The following is an 18,809-nucleotide window of genomic DNA, read 5'->3' as shown; positions in this document are numbered from 1 at the left end:
AGTTACATTAGTCTCACACAGGCAAAGACAACAGAGGCAGAATATGGTTTAATAAGGATTTATTGAAGTAACTGCATCTTAAGCAATATGGCAAGTATTGCAGTAACTAGGATGATAAAACACACTAAAAGCAAAAAGGTGACAAGGAGTGTGAAACAAAAAAACAGTCTCACCACACTGTCTCTAGAAGTGATTTGTATCGTTCTTACCTAAGCTATGTTCGAGCACGTTGATATTTAATTTGTATTATGTGATAGGGGGGAATCCTTATCCCACCCTACGTGGTTGCGTTATAACGCAGATGCCTGCGCCACTGCCCAATCAATCGCATGAATGTCTACAAGCTTTCTGGGGCGAGAAAGATTTTTAATGAATAATAATCTCTTCTCTATATAGGAGATCACGGACAAATTCTGGTCGCCAATCCTTTTCGGCCAGTAAAATATCATAAATGGTGAAGAAGATAGCGTCTATTGTGCGTTCAATTTCTCCTTCCAACTGTATAGTTGTATTATACACTCTGTCGGGTGTGGAGAAGTCATCAGTTGCTTTCACCTCCAGATGTTCTTGAAGATCCCGGCGAACTGTTGTGACCTCTGCTGCACTGTCTACTGCTCACTTCCTATTCTTCAGTAAAGCCCTCTTCCTGAGTGGCATATCATATTGCAAATGCTGCCACTTTTTTCTTTTTGAACTGGGGTTTTTGTTGGGGAAGTTTCTCTTCTTTCTTAACAGAAACTTCAGACGAGCATTGTGAGTCCTTTCTCTGTTTCATGTACTCTGTTCGCTGCTCTGACTGCCCACCTCTCTCACTGCGTTTTTCTGGTGAGTGCTGAAAAGGAACGAGATTGGCGTGTATCAGTATATTGATATCAGGCATTTTTATATTGTCTCTGTTTCTTAGTTTATATCTATTTTGGGGGATCTCCGAATGTGGAGATACTCCCCTTTCTTTATTAGGTTTTTTTTTTTTTTTTTTATCCCCGCGCTTTTTGGAACCCTCTGGTGCCTGCTTGGGAGAGTCTTTATTGGATCTACCCTGTAGTTATAGTTTAATGGGTCTGGACCCCAGACTATCTCGAACAATACTAGAATAAGTCTCAGCCATAATCTTTGGCAGCTCACGTTCTCGATCCTGTGCAGGAACATCCCAGAGCCGCATACGCACTGCTAATGCAACTGCTTCCCCTTTAAGATGACTTAATATGCTCGAAGATACAGTGGCAAAGTGCCCATTATTTTCATCCCTAAGTCCAGGGCCAGGGCAGCCCCGTATTCATCTTGAATTTGTTTTAACACCTCCAGAAGATTGGCATTTGTTTTTTGTACCGTGTGCGGTAGTATAAAGCGTGACAAATACCGTGGCCCATGTGTTACAGTTATCTACTGAGGGAACCATCCCAAATGGCAAGCAGATAGTACTAACAGTCTGTATATTCCAGTGAGCTGGGTATATAAGTGGCGAACCTCAGCTACTGCCAGAAAAGCTGCTTCAGGGTGCGGTGTATATGTGCCAGTGAAGGCCAGGTCGGGCCATCATTGCTCAGAGGACCTAACCTAACATGTAATATTGTGTGTGGTAGTGCGCCATCAAGCCAATTATTATGGTCTTGATAAGATAGTGGTATTTCTAAATATGTATAAGCTCTGTATTGAGCAGGTATGTTTACAGGTGAGTAGTGATGAAATGTGTTTGTGTTCTCATCAATTGCTGAAAAAGTGACCCAAGAATAAACATTTTCTGTTCTGTAGGCTGGATGAACCTCAACAACAAATGTAACTTGACCCCCCTGAGCCGTTAGGCCATTTGCCAATAAATGTGCAATAAGGGGCAGTTGCATGTTTATTGCAATTGCTACCCATTGTGAGTTCACCATGTTAATGGTAAAAAGTATTTGTTCAGAGATAAGGACACCAAGTGGGGATTGATCCTTTTAAGGTTCAAGCTTGAAGAACCTACAGCGTTAGATAGGTACTACCTACTTAGCTGAGGAGAAAATCCTCAATACCACGGATGTCTCCGTATATAGTTCATATATAGTTAGTGAGACTGACATACTTAGGAGGATTAAAAAATGAGTGCCTGAGAAAACGTTGGCGGAGCCATGTTGCGTAGGTTCTCATTATCCTAATGAAGCTACTGGATTTGTGGGGCAGAATCACCTGAATTGTGAAGTACTGAGTAAAATTCCACGCCATGTAACGCCTGTTGGCTTAATCCGGGTTTTCCGGCTAACTAGCAGCAGAGTCTCATCTCTGCCCAAAAACAGGAATGATTGTGGCAACCGGGTGCATAACAAGAATGACTCCTCAGGGTAATCATGGTCGATCAGATCTCATCCCTTTCTCTCAGTTATATTAGTCTCAAACAGGCAAAGACAACAGAGGCAGAATATGGTTCAATAAGGATTATTGAAGTAACTACATCTTAGATAATATGGCATGTATTGCAGTAACTAAGATGATAAAACACAGTCCCACCATACTGTCACTAGGAGTGATATGTGTTGTTTCTATCTAAAATATGTTAGAGCACAGCATAATAAACCTAATCCACCCTTCAGGTTTCCCTCCTGGGAAGACATCATCCCTCATACCTGAGCAAGGAAGCCTGTAGTCTAGAGAGACCCCCTCCCCATATGGGCCGGGATTTGGTAGTCTAAGCAACCAGCTGTAGCGAAGGCAATCAGCATGCAGTCATGGTCATCTGGCCTTGAATCTCCCTCTAACGTGTACAGGACAAATAAGTGTTTTTATAATAAAAACAGTTGATAGTCTAAGAAAGGGTCCCCATGTAAGGATGTGTATGTTTCTGTGAGTATCTGAGACACAGCGTACCACTTTTTCCAGCAAATCTATCTGACTGCAGCATTGAGGAAAGCAATAATTGAAATTAATGCAGTAATAAGAACGAGATGCTTTTCTAGGCAAAGGAACAAATAGATAGAGAAAATAAAACAACACTGCAAATGTGGCTAATGCTAGAAAAATAAAGTGATGCTGAATAAAATGTATGTGGGCCACTTAGTCAGTATTGCCTGTTTACGTTGGCTTGGACAAGGCCTACATCATACTCTGGGTCCGAGGAAGCTGCAGCTGGGGGTACCCCTTCATCAAAGCCACTGTGCCTCAAAATTAAGATGCCTGATGGACTACCTTTGCTCAATGCCTCCCCCCTTTCCACTTACGGAAGTGCGGAGGGGTCCATCTAATCTGCTCAAAAGGAGCGTAATAAGTCTGTTGCCTCCCTGTTGCACAAAAAGGAGTTAAGACAGTGCACATTTGACTTGCAGGGAAAAATTTAAAAATGCACCTGATCCTGATTCATGCTTCTACCTGATCCCAATAGGTAATACCAGTCAGAAAGGGGTAACCTGGTTGGGATTAGCAGAGGGACAGTGGAAGATCGTACTGCGAGTCACTGCATTGTATGATATGTTAGATGGGTAATAGTTAATACTGCTGTTTGATTAAAAGTACTATTTTTTTGTAGAAGACAAGCACTGGGCTGGACATTGTAGATATTGTGCCTACTGGAGTTGACCTCGGGCACTCCTCACTACAGCCCTGAGAGCCTGTGACTGACTTGCCTCACTACCCTCGGAGTGGGGTGCAGAAAGGGTTGTACTTGGATTAGTGTGCAGAGCCATTGTAGAGCAGGCTCAAGGACACCAGTGACAAACTACCTGAACCTCCATGTTTGAGGGCCAGTTGCCTGCCTAAACCACCTTCCTGCCACCACAAGGGTGTAATTCGAATTTCGTGCCAGAGTTGTGTTGTATTATCAGATGGAACGTTACAGCTGTCTAAATGGTTGCTGCGCTAAAGCGTGTCTCCTACATATCCAGAATCATGTGATTGCAACTTGGTCTGAAAATGTTTGACCATGCCTCCACCAGCAGAGAAACAGTTACACTAACTCCCTGTTAAGTAGAGTGTATACTTTTAAGTCCTGTGCACGATGCACACGGTTTACTGTGGTGTGGGACTGTCTTCCCTCAGAGGTAGATTTGCATTGCATTCTACATCAAAAGCTTGTGTGTACAACTCTGACACTCAACTGCAAGTTCCTCAGAATCAACCTTCTCACTCCCGGTAACACTTCCTCAGGTACATGGTTGTTTTGTGCTAGAATAAGCATCTTGAAAACTTGGGTGTCAAATATGGTCACTTTGCTTTTAGAAGAGTCACTAGGACACAGACTTTTGTATGGATTTTTCTCTCTTGTCTGGTTGCCATTTGGGTTTCCTAGTGCCAAGAACCCCTTGAGTGAACATGGGCTTTATAAATAGTAAGTGATGATGTACATGTTTAAAGCATGCAGCGTGTATCATATATTCTAACTTAAAAAAAGACTGACGGTTGGAATGTTTGAATTAATCTCAGCCACTGGATATACTCTGGCCGCACTCTAGTCCATCATTTTTGCCCACTATGCCACAACCAGACTCTTCTGAATCCAACATGCTAAAAAGGGAACAGTCCAGCCCAAAGTTCCAGGCCATGTCGTCCCTAGATGGGAACACAAGCAATCCTAGACATGTTTCGTCATTTTAGAAATGGCCAAGCCCAGATTGGTAACAAAGAGATGCGGGTGAAAATTGGAGAGCAAGCCTTCTTGAAATTTCCAGAAAATATTGAACAAGATCCAATGCAATTGTAGTGAGCACCCTCCCTTCTTCTTCTCCGCAGGCACATGAAGATGCAGCTTTACTCACTGCAACTAGCTGCACCTTAATATCTCTCCACTAACCCTCTCTACTCCTGAACCTTCTCCAAAGGTCCTTCTTTCTAGTTACTGTCACTTATTTTTTAATGCCCAGCTCTTATTTTTGTGCATTTCTCTGCTGCTTTGTATGTAGGTTTGCACCTATTAATCCCAAACTTACATAAATACAAATATAGTACTATAGTGTGTTTATAACTGGTGCCAGTCTCCTCCAGGTCATGGTGGAAGATTGTTGTTGAGCTGCAAGAGTCAAGCTTAGAATTGTTGTAATCATTTTGAGATGACACTTCAAATGTTTTAGCTATGTGTCAATCACAATGCTGTATATTCTGTTTTACCACTTTACTCTGTATTTTTGTTTCAGAACTACATGGATTATTTATCTCGTTTGTATGAAAAAGAAATCAAAGATTTCTTTGAGGTTGCAAAAATCAAGATGACTGTCATGACCAAAGAGGGGAAAAAGTTTGGTGAGCTATCTCAAATTGATGCATATCAATTGTTTTAACATAATTGTTTCACAATAACTACGGGCTTTTTAAGTCCTTCTTTCACAGTAAAGACGCAATTGTGTTACTTTTTCACTTACATTTCCCACAATAAAAAAAAAAAAACGAGGAACGCATTTGAACTGTGATGTTTAACCACACTGTACATCTTTATGGATCATTTTGAGGAAATCATTCTCCTGTTTAAATACATGAACGTCGTCATTTTGTTGTGTTTTGATTCAGCTAATAGAATCGTTTTAATTTAATCTGAAGGTTTACACTACAGCCGAATATACTATAAAATGAAACTAACATACTATAAAATAATATATTGTATAACTATAAAATGAAGCTAGTCATACCAGGAACATATTTGCTCTGAAAAATAGTTGGTCTCCAGTCAAGATTTCCAGCTCTTAACCACAGTTAAATATTTCTCTGCCCAACATGAGAAACGTTTAATGTGTGATGTAACACCACAACAGTGATATAGTGTTTCTTTTTTTTTTTTTTTTTACTTTTAATAAGGTGTGTGCTAGAAAGTGGCAAAATGTTACAGGTTTGGATCATTTCATTCCAAAATTGTGTCTTTTGAATCCTTTTAATTTGCAACTATTTATGAGATGCACTTTATTTTTATAGAGACAATGGTAAGAAAACAATTTCTGTCCAGTAGACTTGGCATAGTCTTGTGCAGCATAAATCAATGAACGTCCACTTGTTAAAATGGAGAATCAAAAGAACAATCCTAAAATATTTATTTTTGATTTGTAAATTAAAACTCTGCAGAATTATTGTATACAATACTTGTTAAATCGACTATATATCATCCAGGGTGATAATGACCAATACACCAATAGCAAAAGTGTTGCAATTGGCCTGATTAATTCACTAAAAATTCCGGTAGCAGTAATCCAGTCGCAAAATGAAAATGGCTAATGTTATACCAAACATCTGCTAATAGTATAATAGATTTGTCTGATCTCACCAATGCGTCTAGGTTGATTAATGCAAACCACCAAAAATATTTTTGTTGCAATCCCATGTCCTTTTTACCTGGATTTCACATTGCACATCAATAGCCTTCTTAGAAAAATATTACTGATCATGATAATAGATAAAAGCCTATGAACCCCCAAATCTTCTAGTTTCCTAAGATCTAATTGGCTTTCTTACAAGCTGTTAATCTTTTATTTCTACTTGGCTTAGGCATCCACCTATATTGGCTGACACGCCAGACCTTTCAATTATTTAGCAGTAATATGGGCTTTGAAAACAATGTGCTAAGAAATGCTGCTGGTCATATTTCATGTTACATGGAGTATGTCAAGGGATTCTATATGGATGCATTTTACCACAAGAACATAGTGTCCTCTGTACTTGAGTTAATTTATTTACAGCCTCAGTAAGACACTGCCCTATTCATTGTCTCTAAACTGCTCTAACTGCAGTTGCCATATGTGCTCCTTGTTTAAGCCCCATTACCCCTGAACATTAGCAGATGTAATTTCATCAAACAAGCCATGTTGCTATCCTCTGGATCCATAGCCCCTAACTTTGCAAAACGCATAAGCACCTCTCTTCTTCCTATATGGATAAGGATCATTAATGGCTTCCTTAACCAGATCATTAAACACATCTTCCTAAAAATAAAAAAGTTATTCTAAGGCTTATCTTGAAGCAAAGCAAAAGACAGGCTCTATTTGGATGAGTGCTGCCAGATTGTTAAGATAACACCTTATCTCTAATCATGTTGACAGGCCTGTCTTAAAGCAGGACAGGCCCAGTAAATGTATTTATCAAGGCTGCAGCGAGGATGATCATAGACATTCAAGCGTCTGACCATATTGCTCCTGTATTCTTCAAGTAAAATGTACATTCAGGTCAATGGATATCATCTTTAAATCACTGAAACTCAGCACAGCTTCCTAACTGAGGAAGAAGCTTACATATCTGGCAACTGAAGGCATCACCTAGAAATCAAATAATGCAACAAGACTTCCACCTTGCTTTGCAGAAATAAAATTAGACATCCTCCTGTACCTCTTACAGAATCCGACTGAAAAAACACTTGCTATTAAGCCTGCCATATATGCCTTAGGCCTGTATTTCATTCTCTCCCTCTTTTGTCGCTCTCCATGAAAGGATTACACTGGAAAGCTCATTGCGTATATTTGACTATACCATCTACCTCTTGATAGTGAAAACAGATCTCACGTTGTCAATCGTATACTACTCATTTGCCATGTGTGGCATATTTCTCATTATGTGCAAATGCTTAACTTCATGTCATATTTAGAACATTCTAACATTCACTGGAACAAAAATGAAACTCTCAAGAACGTCTGTTCAAGCTTCAAGTGTGTGAAACGTATTGGTGCTACCAATGAGGTTCTAGAACTATAACACCAGTATCAAGTGTGGGTTCTTTTTATGAAATGCATTGTTGGTAACATCTTTGGGTGCTGTATGTGCTACCAAAGTGCTTTTACTTTTGAAACATATGAACAATGAAAACATTTCACAGAATAAACACTATTTGGGCTGTTAAATCATTCTTTGCCCTTCTTTGAATTGTCTCTATCAAAATGACACAGTTTGACCAAACCTTATAATCTAAAGAACATTGCTTAAGGAGAATGTTTTGGAAGATGTATCTTAGATTATGTAGCTAATACTACAAATAATTGTATAGCTCTCAATGGAATCCCATTGAGTATTGATATCCTTTGTTAGTACTTAACAGTCAACAGTCAGAATGCAAGATGGAATCTTTTGAACCGTTTTGTAAATGATTACTTGCATCCAATAACAAGTCACCAATTTCAACAACTATGAAGGATTATCTTTTCAAGGAATTATGTGAATATATTGCAAATAAAGATAACAGCACACTACTTGGTAATAGTACAACAATGGCTCATATTCTAGTTTGACAACAGTACTTGGCTCTTCATTAAGTCAAAGGAAAGATGCTTTTGGCGTTGCATTAGTTGTTTCACACTGTGCCTGCTAACTTGCATATGGTAGACTCAGTTTACATGTGCAGTCAGGATGCCATAAAGCTGATTATGAATGTCCCTCAAAGTGTTGGGTAATGCTATTCTATTTTCCTTTATTCAGTAAAGTTGTCCTTGACTATAACACAGAGAACTCATTTTGTGGGTTATTAAATAGGTATGTTCTTATTTACACATCATTCACACATTTCCTGTTGTATACACCACTGTTTAATGAAAATTGATAATGCCTCTTTCCATCTGCACATTGTTTTGAAAATAGGTGTTGCGTGGAATGTGAGAAAGCAAAACGTTTTCACAGTACTGAAGCTATTTAACACATCCCTGACAGAAAGGCTAGTTCACAAAGCTTGAAAATCAGCGTTATTCTTGCTTTTAATAGGAAAACTACTTTAAACTCTGAGGATGTTGGTGATTACCAACCTATTATAAGAACAAAGCTTTTGAGAAAATTGATGGCCAGTTGACTTCATACTGTCTCAAGAAATTCAGTGATTCTTGACCTTTGTCAACTTGGCTTCTGTTCTAGAAGAGAAACTGAGATGGTCTTATCTCAGGGCTGTTGTGGACAAAGGGGTTGCAGCAGGAGCAGCCATTCTGGGCCTTTCTGTGTGATTCAATACAGTTGACCCTGTCATTTGACTCAACTGACTAAATGAAATCAGGGTGAAGCAGCAGTGGGTCTCTGGAGGTGCGAATGCAACGCACCAAACATTTAAGTCATACGATAATCCAGTTTACAAGTGCCTCAAGGGTCTTCACTTTCCCCAATGCTTTTTTTCCATATATATTTGTCCCCTTTCAGAACTCAATTGCTTCTTAAGCTGCAAAGTGATATTATATGGTGACGATACCCAGTTGTGCATCCTACTATATAATCTGTCATGTGGATCTTTGATTCATCTCTACAGTAGTCCTCTTGATGTGCAACATTGGATGGGATCAACCTCCTGAAACTAAACAGAAATAAGACCAAGGTTATGCTTATCAGAAACTGTAAGTGGCAGTGGGGCATATCTTGTGTTTATACTATATCAGCCCATCACCACCCTTAATTTGTGCAGGGACCCAAGTTCACCTCTACGCATAATCTCTAATACTTCTCACCATGCTTATATAAAAGCCCCCAGTCCTTTCTATTTTATTACTACTGGTGATGACATCCAACTTCACTTTTAGCTTTAAATATATTATCCAGCACTAACAAGCCAGATTAGGTACATGCTTTGCTTTACAAATAAAATAATCAGTGAAGTCAAACATAATTATTTAGCAAGATCTTTACACGTGCAACAAACATCAATAGTGTTCTAACGATCATTGTACTGCGGCCAAGAAGGCTTTGGAATTTAAACTTAAAGGTGTTTCCTCGAAGGCCTTGATGAGCAACACCTTAAGGTGCTCAATGATGCAGATCCACTGATGCCAATGGCTTTACATTTTCAGTTCATCACAGCAGATTCTTTAACCTTTACTAAATTCATGAAATAGCTGTTATATGTTACGAGGAAATGCAGAAGGTAAGGCTAAGTCATCTCTCTAAGCCTTCCTAAGTAACTGTGTCAAATATCACTTGTCACATGTCATATGTCAGGTGTTCTGTACACAACATAATCCTTTTAACTGTTAAGCTTGCACTGATCCAGGACTAGGCTGCTAACATGTACCATTACCAACTCGAACCACTTGAGAGATGAATGTTGTGGAACAGAAGATGGAAGTACCGGGAGAAGGTTTCAGAACACTTCAGGCAGTTCCATACGAACAATAACTGCTATCAATTGGGCATAGTGTTTACCTTAAAAGAGAATCTCATACAGTTAATTCAGTAAAAATTAAAAAGCAGAAAACTAAAGCTTATGTTGGAGTAAGCAGTGCTCAGTAAAGCAGTCAGATTGGTCTCAGTTATGGTCAGTCTGTGGAAAGGACTTTATGAAAAAGAAATAATTGGTGAGAACCAGCTTTCTAGATTTTTTTTGTCAGCCAGCTTGTATGTGTTTTCATTCTGCCTTGACTGTAAATCTCCCTATTCAAAACATTGACATCTGCGTGGCAAAACTAGAGCATCTTCCTGCCCTTTTGCAAGCTAATTAATCTCTTACTGCGCCTCTATTGCTTGAAACAGAGCCACCCTTTACTGAGAAGGCCAGCTGTCCTAGGAGAGGGTAGACTGTATGATTGGGTTCCTGCACTCTCTTGTCATTCTTAGGCAGCACCCTTTCCATCGAGATGAAGTTGTGTGGATGGAGCTTTGAAAGCAGTCCTCTCTACTCTTACCTGCTACTTTCTATACTGCACAGTTTTGCTTTAGGCTATCCCTACCAGAAGCTAAGGACAACTTGAGCAAAAACCTAGCTGTTGCCAATCACTGCATATTCTAACATGCCCTGTGTGGTAGACAAGGTGTTATACTGGCTGATGCTGGTGACATGACTTGCTACTTTTAGAATCGGACAATAAGATACTTGTTTTTCTTTTGCTTTTTTATTGATTTCAGCTAATTCATTGTAGGGACTAAAATTAGCATTCTAGAGGCTTAATTTATTTAAGTTATGAGGATTCTTTAAAGTAAAAGATAGTGTAGAGATATTTATGTTCACATAGCAGTCCTTGTGAAATACCGAGTTCTTAGTTGTTTTAAAATGCTGGTGTACCCCACTGATGTATACTTTTGTAAACCTAAAATCTTTTACAGAAAACCATTAATTCTAAGCCATAATAACCTGAAAAGACTTCACAGCTCCAACTTCATTTTTTACTCCTTCTAGAAGACATTGGAGTTACAAATTCTTCAGCACTTACGTAGATGCCGTATAGCCTCACCTTTCTTAATGTTATTACACGGAAATACAAGTGAACTAAGGTTAAAGTGCTCTGAACAACCCAAAACAATAGCACCTACTCCTGCATTTTCATATTGTTTCATTTTTCATGTGCCGTTATGTCTTAGATTATTTAATCAACATGTAACAACTGGTCATTAAAAGACTAAAAAAAGAGAATTTACATTGTTTCAAAAACTGCATAGTTTTCCATGTCATACCATCGTGTCTCCTTGTATTTATTAATGTCTGTCTGTTGGCAACATTAGGTAATTGCCTATAATAGTTCTTTGCATGTTTCTGCCTTAATACAGCCTAACATGCCTCTTATGCATGATTTGTGCAACTTGCTTTTTATTATGCTTTTTTCTCTTTAATGCTTGCATCCTAATCCATCTCAGCTACGCTGCCGCGAAAAGAAAGTGCTGTCAAACAGGAAACAGAGAGTGAGTATTACCAGTGCACTAATTTGCTTCATAAATGCTTGTTTCTTGACATTTTGTGTTTGTATCATGTAAGTTGTTTATACCAACATACATGAATGGACAAGGGGGCATCCATTCCATTTTTCAGGAAGTTTTGATGCCCCTGTTTGATTCTTACTCTAGCACTTAACAAACCTGTTGGTGGAGCCATGCAGCTGCTGAATTTGTTGCATGGCCATCTCTATTGAGGCTAATATAATTCCCAGTGGCAGTGTATGGTTTAGAATAACTTAGTGAAATTATTGAGAAGGTTAGTGATGTCATGTGTAAGACTGCTTCTTCCCTGAAAGGATTTTAGTTCATCACCTGCCTACCTACATTAGAACAGAAGTCAAAACGCTTTAGCGTAAATTGGAAGCATAATTTAAAATTGTAAATGATGTAAACTTTGTGGTTGTAAAGGAAAATGGTACACACTTTAACATTCCTGTCTTGAGCTGATCAATGAAAAGTAAACTGTAAGTCCTTTTCAGAATAATACTTTTTCCTGCGGATTTCCCATCTTATGACTGTCTCCCAGGAGCCTTACTGGGTGTTCCAAATTATGCGCAGGAGCTACACCCTTGCCTTTCTGTCCAAGTCCCCTTCCCCCATCCTCAGACTGCCCACCTCCTGTAATGTAATGCTCTCCAGTGAAACCCTGAGTCTTGCAGGGGGAGATTCTTCCATGTTGAAACAAGTGTCCATAATAGTGCCATGGAGTACAGGGGCAATGATTTTACTGCCTTTACTGTTTGGGTGCTAAGAAAACCAAAGGTCTCAGTCCCATTCTGGGCACAAAGTTCCTACATCCCTTCATCTGCAGGACAAGTTTAAAAGGCAGTTTGTTATCCATGTGCCGCTGGCAGTCAGTCCTGGGGGTTGATATCCCTGAATCTTCATGATGCCTGTTTCCCTTTACCAATCTTTCCTGCTCACAGGTGTTGCCTCCTTTTAACTGTCCGGTCCCAGCATTGTCAACTTGCAGTACTACCATTTGGTTCAAGACCACTCTGTGAATTTCTGGCTGTGATGGTGGTTTTCCTTAGGAGGTCAGAAGTTTGTAAATTTTTTCTTACTTGTACGACTGGCTGGTGAAGGTGTGTCCCTTGCAATGGTGATGAGCCATCTTTAGCTCACCATGACCCTTAAGAATGAGTTGGGCTTCTCCACAAATGCACAGAATGTCCATGTTGTTCCAACACAAAAGCTGACCTTCATAGGTATATTGTTGGGTCATGACGTGCAGTAAAAGCTTTTCTTCCTCTTTAGAGAATTTCAGGTATTCGGATATGATTCTACTATTTCCGAACCGCCTATGATTATAGTTCTGCAAGTCCTCCATCCTGTTGGTGCCACCTGCCAGATGGCATATGAGGAGGACCTGTCATTATTGCCTAAGACAGCAATGACTCTGCCATCAGAAGAGTTTTTTCAGCTCTAGTGTAGTTATTACACTCTGTCATCTCACACCCCTATTGTTGGATGTGGCCTTCCAGTCGGCGATGGGCCTTCACTTCAGTCCTCTGCATTCACAGGCCACTGTGATTAAGGAGGCCTGCTTGTAGGTCTGGAGCGCTCATCAGTGGAATGCAACAGGACATTTGGTCTGCCTTGGAGCAACAGCAATATATCAGTGTGGTGGAGCTGCAGTTGATCCCCTTGCTCTGAAGTCCTTTTTCCCATTCATCTCTTGGAGAATCATTTAAATTTGATCAGCCAACACAAGTGCATCCATTATATCAATAGATAAAGGCACTGTGGGTTCCTGAACGTTACATTGGTTATGTCTCTAGTGCGGGGTCCTGCAGTGGGGCATTTCCAATGTGACAACTCACTTTGCAGGCATCCTTGTAAGGACAGATTGCTAAGGTAATCTCCTGGTGGAGGGACATGATGGCGTGGTCACTGGCTGTGGATCTTAGGATGTGCGAGTTCAAAGCTTTCAGATGATCGAGCTGTATGGGCAGACATGGTACTGATAATGGAAGTCAGTCTCCGCAGCGATCTCCGTGATTCATGGTCCATACTTGTCAGATAATTAGAGAGAGACCAGTACTTTGGAGCTACTAACTGTAATGCTATTGGAAATATCGGAGTCGCAGTGGATATTGGGACACTCGTACAACAACAAAATAAGAAATGTGGTGATTGCAGTACAACATGCATGTAAAAGGTACTTTCAGACAAGCAGTGATTCTGTAATATAGTTACTGTATAGTGGATGAGTATTACTGATTACGAATGTGACTGATAAACTGTAGCAGCTACTCTTGTTTTTGAAAACAAATTTATATTTTCCAGATAATAGAAAGTTCGATGGCATCTGTCGCTGTAGATACGCATGTTTTGCAATAGCTCGCCATCTGGTGTTGGGCCGGAGTGTTACAAGTTGTTTTTCTTCGAAGAAGTCTTTCGAGTCACGGGACCGAGTGACTCCTCCTTTTGTCTCCATTGCGCATGGGCGTCGACTCCATCTTCGATTGTTTTTTTTCCGCCATCGGGTTCGGACGTGTTCCTGTCGCTCCGAGTTTCGGAACGGAAAGATAGCTAATTTCGGAAGATTTTCGTCGGTATTGTTGCGTTCGGGATCGGCGTAGTTAGATTCGAAACCGCGTCGAAGGATCGAAGAGCTCCGGTGCCCTTCGGGGGTAGTTTTTTCGATCCCCCGTCGGGGCCTGGTCGGCCCGACCGCGTGCTGAAGAACGCCGATGGAACGGACCCCGTTCCGTTTCTGCCCCAAATGCCACAATAAATACCCCTATACAGATCAACACTTGGTCTGTAACCTGTGCCTGTCACCTGAGCACAGTGAAGACACCTGCGAGGCCTGTCGTGCGTTCCGGTCCCGAAAAACACTCCGAGACCGTCGAGCCAGAAGACTTCAGATGGCGTCCGCGCCGACAGCCCACCGAGAGTTCGAGGAACAAGAAGAGGAAGGTACCTTCTCGATCCAAGACTCAGACTCCGAAGGATTCGACGATACACAAACCGTGAGTAAGACGTCGAAAACCACACAGAGGAAGATTTACAAGGCCCAGGGGACGCCACTGCCACCAGGCCATGGCTCCACCCATAAATTCGGTGACCGACCGTCGGCACCGAAAAAGGCCCAAACAGTGCCGAGATCGTCCGACTCCGGTCGAGACACTGGCACGCAGCCTTCTCGGGACCGAGAAAGTGCTGGAGACAAGCCTCGACACCGAGATGCCGGTGTGGACACGGCTCGACGCCGAGACAGCGGCCCCGAAGAAGATCGGCGCCGACAGGTTTCGGCCCCGAAAATAAAAAAAGTCACCTCGGAGCCGAAAAAGGATGCAGACAGGGTTTCGGTCCCGAGACAAACTGCAACCGACCCAGCTTCAGGCTCTTATACAGAAGAGCACTCGCTAACCTCCCAAATGCAAAAGCATAGGTTTGAGGAAGAGCTACAATCAACTGATGTGGACCATACGCAAAAGCGTATTTTCATACAGCAGGGGACAGGAAAAATAAGCACCCTTCCCCCTATTAGAAGAAAGAGAAGGTTGGAGTTCCAAACTGAACAGACACCACAACCAAAAGTGGTGAAAAGAGTTACCCCACCACCCTCTCCTCCGCCCGTGATTAACGTCTCACCAGCACAAACTCCATCACACTCCCCAGCTCACACCCCATAAGCCAGGGTGACCAAGATCAAGACGCATGGGACCTATACGACGCCCCAGTGTCAGATAACAGTCCGCAGGCATACCCTACGGAGCCATCTCCACCAGAGGACAGCACCGCGTATTCTCAAGTGGTGGCTAGAGCAGCACAATTTCACAACGTAAGCCTCCACTCAGAACAGGTCGAGGATGATTTTTTATTCAACACACTTTCCTCCACCCACAGCTCATACCAAAGCCTGCCTATGCTCCTTGGTATGCTCCGACACGCAAAAGAAATCTTTAAGGAGCCGGTCAAAAGTAGGGCAATCACACCAAGGGTGGAAAAAAAGTATAAGGCGCCTCCTACAGACCCGGTTTTCATTACTACACAGCTGCCACCAGACTCTGTCGTTGTAGGAGCAGCTAGGAAAAGGGCCAACTCCCACACATCTGGAGATGCACCACCCCCAGACAAAGAAAGCCGCAAGTTTGATGCAGCTGGTAAGAGAGTCGCAGCACAAGCTGCAAACCAGTGGCGCATCGCGAACTCCCAGGCACTACTTGCGCGCTATGACAGAGCCCACTGGGACGAGATGCAACATCTCATTGAACATCTGCCCAAGGACTTACAAAATAGGGCAAAACAAGTGGTTGAGGAGGGACAGACCATTTCCAACAACCAGATCCGCTCCTCCATGGACGCTGCAGATACAGCTGCACGGACAATTAATACATCTGTAACTATCAGAAGGCATGCATGGCTCCGAACGTCTGGATTTAAACCAGAGACTCAACAAGCAGTTCTCAATATGCCTTTTAACGAAAAAGAACTGTTCAGTCCAGAAGTGGACACAGCGATTGAGAAACTCAAAAAAGATACGGACACTGCCAAAGCCATGGGCGCACTCTACTCCCCGCAGAGCAGAGGGAATTACAGCACATTCCGTAAAACACCCTTTAGAGGGGGGTTTCGGGGCCAGAGCACACAAGCCAGCACCTCACAAGCAACACCGTCCAGTTACCAGGGACAGTATAGAGGAGGTTTTCGGGGACAATATAGAGGAGGGCAATTCCCTAGGAATAGAGGAAGATTTCAGAGCCCCAAAACCCCTACTACTAAACAGTGACTCACATGTCACTCACCCCCTCCACACAACACCAGTGGGGGGAAGAATACGTCATTATTACAAAGCATGGGAGGAAATCACTACAGACACTTGGGTTCTAGCAATTATCCAACATGGTTATTGCATAGAATTTCTACAATTCCCTCCAAACATACCACCAAAAGCACAAAATTTGACAACACATCATTCCAATCTCCTGGAGATAGAAGTGCAGGCACTATTGCAAAAGAATGCAATCGAATTAGTGCCAAACACACAAATAAACACAGGAGTTTACTCACTGTACTTTCTGATACCAAAGAAGGACAAAACGCTGAGACCAATCCTAGACCTCAGAGTAGTGAACACTTTCATCAAATCAGACCACTTTCACATGGTCACACTACAAGAAGTATTGCCATTGCTAAAACTACACGACTACATGGCAACTTTAGACCTCAAGGATGCTTATTTCCATATACCAATACACCCATCGCACAGGAAATACCTAAGGTTTGTATTCAAGGGAATACATTACCAATTCAAGGTACTGCCTTTCGGATTAACAACCGCACCAAGAGTCTTTACCAAATGTCTAGCGGTAGTCGCTGCACACATAAGAAGGCAGCAAATACATGTGTTCCCATATCTAGACGACTGGCTAATCAAGGCCCATTCGTTAATAGAGTGCTCAAATCACACAAATCATATCATACAAACCCTCTTCAAACTAGGGTTCACCGTCAACTTCACAAAATTCTGCCGCGCAAGGTACAACAATACCTGGGAGCCATAATAGACACATCAAAAGGAGTAGCCACTCCAAGTCCACAAAGAATTCAAAATTTCAACACCATCATACAACGCATGTATCCAACACAAAGGATACAAGCAAAGATGGTACTACAACTCCTAGGCATGATGTCTTCATGCATAGCCATTGTCCCAAACGCAAGACTGCACATGAGGCCCTTACAACAGTGCCTAGCATCACAATGGTCACAAGCACAGGGTCACCTTCTAGATCTGGTGTTAATAGACCGCCAAACTTACCTCTCGCTTCTGTGGTGGAACAACATAAATTTAAACAAAGGGCGGCCTTTCCAAGACCCAGTGCCACAATACGTAATAACAACAGATGCTTCCATGACAGGGTGGGGAGCACACCTCGATCAACACAGCATACAAGGACAATGGAACGTACATCAAACAAAACTGCATATAAATCACCTAGAACTTCTAGCAGTTTTTCAAGCACTAAAAGCTTTCCAACCAATAATAGTTCACAAATACATTCTCGTCAAAACAGACAACATGACAACAATGTATTATCTAAACAAGCAAGGGGGGACGCACTCCACGCAGTTAAGCCTGCTAGCACAAAAGATTTGGCGTTGGGCAATTCACAACCAAATTCGCCTAATAGCACAATTTATACCAGGGATCCAAAATCAACTCGCAGACAATCTCTCTCGAGATCACCAACAGGTCCACGAATGGGAAATTCACCCGGAAATTCTGAACACTTATTTCAAACTCTGGGGAACACCTCAGATAGACTTGTTTGCGACAAAGGAGAACACAAAATGCCAAAACTTCGCATCCAGATACCCACACAAACAGTCCCAAGGCAATGCCCTATGGATGAACTGGTCAGGGATATTTGCTTACGCTTTTCCTCCTCTCCCTCTCCTTCCTTACCTGGTAAACAAACTCAGTCAAAACAAACTCAAACTCATATTAATAGCACCAACTTGGGCAAGGCAACCCTGGTACACAACGCTGCTAGACCTATCAGTAGTAGCCTGCATCAAATTGCCCAACAGGCCAGATCTGTTGACACAACACAACCAAAAGATCAGACACCCAGATCCAGCATCGCTGAATCTAGCAATCTGGCTCCTGAAATCCTAGAATTCGGGCACTTACAACTTACCCAAGAATGTATGGAAGTCATAAAACAAGCCAGAAGGCCATCCACCAGGCACTGCTATGCAAGTAAATGGAAGAGGTTTGTTTGCTACTGCCATATTAATCAAATACAACCATTACACACAACTCCAGAACATGTAGTGGGTTACTTGCTTCACTTACAAAAATCTAACCTGGCTTTCTCTTCCATTAAAATACACCTTGCAGCAATATCTGCATACCTGCAGACTACCTATTCAACTTCCCTATATAAGATACCAGTCATTAAAGCATTCATGGAGGGCCTTAGGAGAATTATACCACCAAGAACACCACCTGTTCCTTCATGGAACCTAAATGTTGTCCTAACTAGACTTATGGGTCCACCTTTTGAACCCATGCACTCCTGCGAAATACAGTTCCTAACCTGGAAGGTGGCATTTCTCATCGCCATTACTTCCCTAAGAAGAGTAAGCGAGATTCAGGCGTTTACAATACAGGAACCTTTTATACAACTACACAAGAATAAGGTCGTCCTAAGGACCAATCCTAAATTTTTGCCAAAGGTTATTTCACCGTTCCATCTAAATCAAACAGTGGAACTTCCAGTGTTCTTTCCACAGCCAGATACCGTAGC

At 41.7% G+C, this 18,809-nt stretch overlaps 1 protein-coding gene across 4 annotated transcripts in view; it reads left to right on the top strand.

The window, feature by feature from the left end:
* The window catches only part of EXOC1 (exocyst complex component 1), a 237,878-nt gene that overhangs the window by 137,048 nt on the left and 82,021 nt on the right, over positions 1-18,809 (top strand). For 2 of the 4 annotated variants that reach the window (XM_069200919.1, XM_069200910.1), the window contains 2 exons: positions 5,094-5,199; positions 11,464-11,508. In XM_069200919.1, the coding sequence (XP_069057020.1) occupies positions 5,094-5,199; positions 11,464-11,508 (151 nt within the window). The remainder of the gene's footprint in view (positions 1-5,093; positions 5,200-11,463; positions 11,509-18,809) is intronic. The other 2 variants (XM_069200939.1, XM_069200929.1) reach the window with 1 other exon arrangement.

The sequence above is a fragment of the Pleurodeles waltl genome, chromosome 1_2 (assembly GCF_031143425.1).
Source record: "Pleurodeles waltl isolate 20211129_DDA chromosome 1_2, aPleWal1.hap1.20221129, whole genome shotgun sequence".
Taxonomy (NCBI): domain Eukaryota; kingdom Metazoa; phylum Chordata; class Amphibia; order Caudata; family Salamandridae; genus Pleurodeles; species Pleurodeles waltl.
Note: the sequence above shows the minus strand (reverse complement) of the source record. Positions and strands in the feature narration are given on the sequence as shown.